Source organism: Fukomys damarensis, unplaced genomic scaffold (assembly GCF_012274545.1).
Source record: "Fukomys damarensis isolate Sample0158 unplaced genomic scaffold, DMR_v1.0_HiC HiC_scaffold_37, whole genome shotgun sequence".
In the NCBI taxonomy this organism is placed as follows: domain Eukaryota; kingdom Metazoa; phylum Chordata; class Mammalia; order Rodentia; family Bathyergidae; genus Fukomys; species Fukomys damarensis.
The window spans coordinates 14572514-14578243 of NW_022900949.1; the positions used below are offsets into that span (position 1 = coordinate 14572514).

The following is a 5730-nucleotide window of genomic DNA, read 5'->3' on the forward strand; positions in this document are numbered from 1 at the left end:
TTATTTCTTTTGGAGATTTGAGATATGGCCTCATTGTACAGCAGGGATAGCATTGCTTTGGAGAACCTCCTACCTAAGCCTCTTAAGTGCTGAGATTAAAATGTACCTGACTATACCTGGCTAAAATGAAATTTCTTGATGAGTTAGATTTAGAAGTTATTCTTAAGGAGACTTCATATATGTTTTTGATGGTACATGCTAAGAATAAGAGAATGTATTTAATAATGACTGAATTTTTATTGGGATAACAAATATAAGTGATTAATGGTAAAATTTGATGCCTATCAATTGTTAGAAATATCATATGCAAAATCATTTGAGCACTATGAAGGAACAATAATTTTAAAGGACTGTTGCAATGAGGAGCTGATCCTCTACCCTCAGGGAATGCTAAATTTTCTAAATCTTTCAAAGTAGATATATATACTTCATAGAGAGAATTACAAACCACATGCTAATGTAGCTAGTGTATTTCCTAGGCAGTAGGTGGTGCATTATATTGTATATAATTGGTTTTGGATACTCTTTAGGCAAATAATTAAAAAATCTCTTTATGGATACATTAATTTAAACTGGCCTGGAAACATTGAGAAGAAAATAAGATTAAAGACAGCAATTGTCTTTCATGAATAAGTGTGCAGGAAAACAGAGTAGAAGGGAGGGCAGGGGAATGGGGAAAAATAAGAACCAAGATGGATTATATAAAAGTACAAATTTCTAATAATAAATGTCATTATATTGTATACCTAACACGTACCTATAGATTTAATAAAAAGGAAATATCAATTACTTGACATATGTTTGCAACAGTTTCTATATGACTAAAGTGGAAGGTATGTGGCAAATAACATTAAATTATATATTTAATTTAGTAATCAGTTTTATTATTTTTTTCCTCATTGAGTTTATTGGTACATTTTAGGTATGCAGTACTGTTACATTCATTATTGAGATCTTGTATTTTTACATGGTAGGTCTTGGTTCTCATTTTTTCCTCTTGTCCCTGCCCTCCATTCACCGCCTCCTCCCTTCCCCATTTACAAACACTTTATTTCCATTTTTTTCATTTTCTCCTATTTTTTTCCTTTTTCCTTATTGCCTTTCCCCTACCCTTCCCACTTTCCTTACACCTTTAGCCCTTTTCTTCCCATTTCACATTGTCAATTATCTCATTAGGATCTTATGTATTATTATAGTTTATTCACACCAGAGAAACTATTTGGTATTTACACATGTGACTTATGTATTTCACTGAGGAGTATATCCTCAATATGTATCCATTTTCCTATGAATGAGTCTAATTTCTCATTATTTATGGCTGAGTAATATTCCATTTTATAGAAAAAACACATCTTCTTTATCCAGTCTCCAACTGATGGGCAAATGGGCTGTTTCCAAGTTTTACCTATTACAAACTGTGTTGCTATAAACATAGGTGTGCATATATCACTGTGGTATGATTCTTTTAATTCTTTTGGAAAGATACCCAGCAGAGGGATGGCTGGGTCAAATGGAACCTCTAGTCCCAGCTCTTTGAGGTATCTCCATATTGATTTCCATAGTGGGTACACCAGTCTGAACTCCCACCAACAATGGAGAAGGGTTCCTTTCTCCCCACAACCCCACCAACATTTGTTATTGTGTGATTTCTTGATAGCAGCCATTCTTTGTGGGTTGAGGTGGAATCTCAGTGTTATTTTCATCTGCATCTCTCAAATGACAAGTGATGTGAAACATTTTTTCATATATTTACTTGCTCCTTTTACTTCTTTGTCTGAGAAATGTCTGTTCACTTCAGATGCCCATTTTTGAATCGGGTCCTTATATTTGGGGGGAGCTGATTGTTTTGAGTTCTTTATGTATTCTAGATGATAGTCCCTTGTCTGAGGAGCAGCTGGGAAAAATTTTTCCCACATTGTAGGTTGCCTCTTAGTTCTGTCCATGGTTTCTTTTGCAGTGCAGAAGGCAAATTGATTTTCTTTCACTACAATTCTTAGATTTTAACAAAGGCCACCTGCCCTGGAGGGACGCCAACACTTCCAGTTTGAAGGCAGTTCTTCCTCTTTGCCATTCTGTTCCCAACAGTGTGTTGCCAAAGTTGCTACTCCTGCTGTCAATATCTGCTTTGTCCAGATAAATAAAGTTAGTTTCAATCTTAGGTTCAAACATTAAAAATTGGGCACATTTACCATTTCTTTTCATTTCATCCCCATTTATTTTATAATTAATAAAATATTAATAGCAGGTAATATTAATGAACTATTTTGTAAGTTTTAGAAAATATCCAAAGAAGTAATGCACTGATCTTGACAGATATGTTGATTAGACTGGTTTAATTTAGAGTATATAGATATTTAAAAAGTTACCAGTTTGATATATTGATACATGAAACTGAAAAGCACTTGTCTATTTATATAACTTTTTGTTGTTGTTTCCTTTTTTATTTCGTTTGTTGTGATATTGATCAATCCTGTGGTCTTGAACATGGCAGACAAGTGCTCTACCATCCTGCTATATCCCCAGCACCAGTAGTTTACAAAAGTTTATTTAGAACAGATGAATTGGTAAATAGTTATTGTTGCCACATTGTATAATACATTAAAGAGCTAAATGTGTTTGATATTTCCTGTACTTTCTCCTCTGTTTCATTGCTTCCAAATGATATCATAGTGCAAGCTGACAAAATAATGAACTCGACTTTCTTTTGGTTAGCTGAGGTAAGAGCCTTGTAATTCATGTTTTGGGAAATATTAACATAAAAGTCTATTAACTAGGGATAGGAGGAAGATCAGGTCTCAAAGATGGGCTTTGGAGATGACCTTGGTGCTGAAGCCCATCACTTGCATGGAGATAATTTGTAATAAAAAATGATGAAAGAGCATTTTCAGGTTACTTAAGACTGTAAGTTCAAGGGAAAACAATCACCTATCTGTCTTCACACAACAAACCTTACCAATATATGAGCTTGACAAAAATAAACATATGGAGGAAAAAGAAACAATTTTAAGTGTTAACATTTTATTACTTTTGATGGGAAGTACTGAGCATTGACCCTAAAGTTCCACACTCAGCTCTGTTTTATTTTTTAATTTTGAGACAGCATTTTGCTGAATCAGTTTCCCAGATTGGGTTTAAATTTTCAATCTTCCTTCCTCAGCCTCCTAGACTGCTGGGATTACAGGTTTGTGTCTCCATGCCTAGTTATGTTTCCCTATTTATTTGGAGTGTCATTGGGGATAGAATTCAGGTCCTTGAGTTTGCAAGGCAGGCAATGGAACAACTGAGCTAAACCACTGGCCCTGTTTCCTTACTTATTAATCATTGATTTGTGCAATGTAAACTGATGCCACATTTATGGTTAGTGATACAGTTACGTGTATTCAAGGAAATAAAGTTCATAAAATTTTTACAAAATTCAAGGGTACAAATTATATATGAATTTTTTCTTAACAGACAATTTGAGTGAACACTGACTTACATGAAAGAGAGAAAACAGGAATTCAAGAATGATGAAACATTTCTAGGCAATAACAGGCACATATCTATATTTACCAGTGAGCCATCACATTATTTTAGTGTTCAGATGATGCTGTCCTAATTTTTGTGTGCTTGTAATAAATATTGTAAGCGTAAGGATATTGTACCTTGGTTTTAGATAAATACGTTTGCTTATTAATTGTCAGAATATATTTTCTTAAAGGAGACAGGCTACTACTCTTAATTTTTAAATAAAAGAGGAAACTATATTTTGCTATGATCACAGACTTCCAAGTTGCTAATATTTTGGGGTTTAACACTGTTGAGTGTCTGTAAAGTAGATGGCTACAGAAAGATGTGAATAACACAAAGGCCTCTATGAAGAAATTCTAAATTCTCCTCACCCTTTTGGCAAAGATCAAGCACAAAAGTTTCCTAGAAAATTATTTTTGTCACAATTGATAGATATTGCTGAAGTTGCATGAAATCCAAGTGTGAATAATTTGTGTTTGACTACATGAATTCAAAACATATAAAGAACATGGTATATACTTGTCTTTGTGCATCTTTGTTTTTCAGCTTTAATTTAGTTTATTGGTACATTTTAGGGATACAGTACAGTTACATTCATTGTTGGGATCTTGTACCTCTACATGACAAGTCTTGATTCTCATTTTTTCCCCTTACCCCTGCCCTCCCTTCACCCCCTTCTAAAGGTGTTCAAGCAACACAGAAGTGGAAAATCTAACACAAGTCACTGAATTTCATCTCTTAGGCTTCTCAGAGGATCCAGACTTGAAGCCCATCCTCTTTGGTCTCTTCTTGTCCATGTACCTGGTCACAGTGCTCGGGAACCTGCTCATCATCCTCGTTGTCTTCTCTGACTCCCACCTCCACACCCCCATGTACTTTTTCCTCTCCAACCTGTCCTTCGCTGACATCTGTTTCACCTCCACCATGGTCCCCAAAATGATTATGGACATCCAGAGAAACAGCAGAGTCATCTCCTATGTGGGCTGCTTGACACAAATGTCTCTTTTTCTCATGTTTGCATGTATGGACGACATGCTTCTGAGTGTTATGGCCTATGACAGGTTTGTGGCCATCTGTCACCCCCTGCATTATCCAGTCATTATGAATCCTCGCCACTGTGGCTTCTTAATTGTGCTGTCTTTTTTGTTTAGCATTTTGGACTGTCAGCTCCACAATTTAACTGTCTTACAATTTATGTACTTCAAGGATGTTCTCATTTCCAATTTCTTCTGTGAACCTGCTCAACTCCTTAATCTTGTCTGTTCTGACAATTTCTTCAGTAACATTTTCAAATACATTGCTGGTGTGTTATTCGGATTTTTTCCAGTCTCGGTCATATTTTTATCTTACTATAAAATTATTTATTCTGTTTTAAGAATTCCATCACCTGGAGGGAAGTTTAAAGCCTTCTCCACCTGTGGGTCTCACTTATCAGCTGTTTGCTTATTTTATGGAACAAGCAGTGGTGTGTATTTTGGTTCAGCTATATCACAATCTCCCAGAAATTGTTTGATTGCCTCAATCATTTACACCTTGGTCACCCCAATGCTAAATCCATTTATCTACAGCCTGAGGAACAAGAACATTAAAAGAAGCTTGAGCAGGTTCCACAGTAGAAAATTAAAATCTTAGGATCTGAGGTATCCAGTATAAATATAGAGTAAAACAGATAGCAAAATTAAACACTTATATCTATACATTCTACTTTTGTGATCACATTGTTTTTGTATTAGATGACTTTAAATTCTCTTTTCATATATATCATAGCATAATAGTGTTAGTTCTTGAGCATGGAAAGTATTTGGACTTTTAATAAGTAAAAAATTTTACTTTGTGAAGATGAACAATTTCTGTAAGTGGACTTTGGGGTTGGGTGGATATACCATAGTGTGAATATAATTAATTACACTGAGATCTGCTCTTGAAAATGGAGCATATTGTCCATTTTCAATTTTTAAAATTTATAATAGAAATAGAAGCAAAAAATTCAGATAAATCTTGAAAAGAAATAAAAAATGAATTTATAGCTAAAATTCCCTCTTGTTATAGAAAGAACACGCCAAATTTAATAGAGATTAATTGATTTCTTCTGCCACTAGTATTAGAAAGTTCTTAGACTGTGTAATGAACTAATTTGGTTAGGACTAATTAGGTAGAGAAGAGTTGCTAGATTTTCTATGTTTTCAGGACCATGCAGAGAAGTAGCAAAAAGCATCAAAT

General features: G+C 34.6%; 1 protein-coding gene across 1 annotated transcript; it reads left to right on the forward strand.

Moving 5' to 3' along the window:
* The first annotated feature begins 4290 nt into the window (after positions 1 to 4290).
* Positions 4291 to 5142, forward strand: LOC104867610 (olfactory receptor 7E24-like). Its single transcript, XM_019208661.1, has one exon. It carries the CDS (start codon positions 4306 to 4308, stop codon positions 5140 to 5142), a length of 837 nt encoding a protein of 278 aa, XP_019064206.1. The 5' UTR covers positions 4291 to 4305.
* The last annotated feature ends 588 nt before the right edge of the window (positions 5143 to 5730 follow it).

What these genes read in the sequence shown, in the direction of transcription:
- LOC104867610 (XM_019208661.1), top strand. Translation starts at nt 4,306, where the DNA reads ATGTACCTGGTCACAGTGCTCGGGAACCTGCTCATCATCCTCGTTGTC.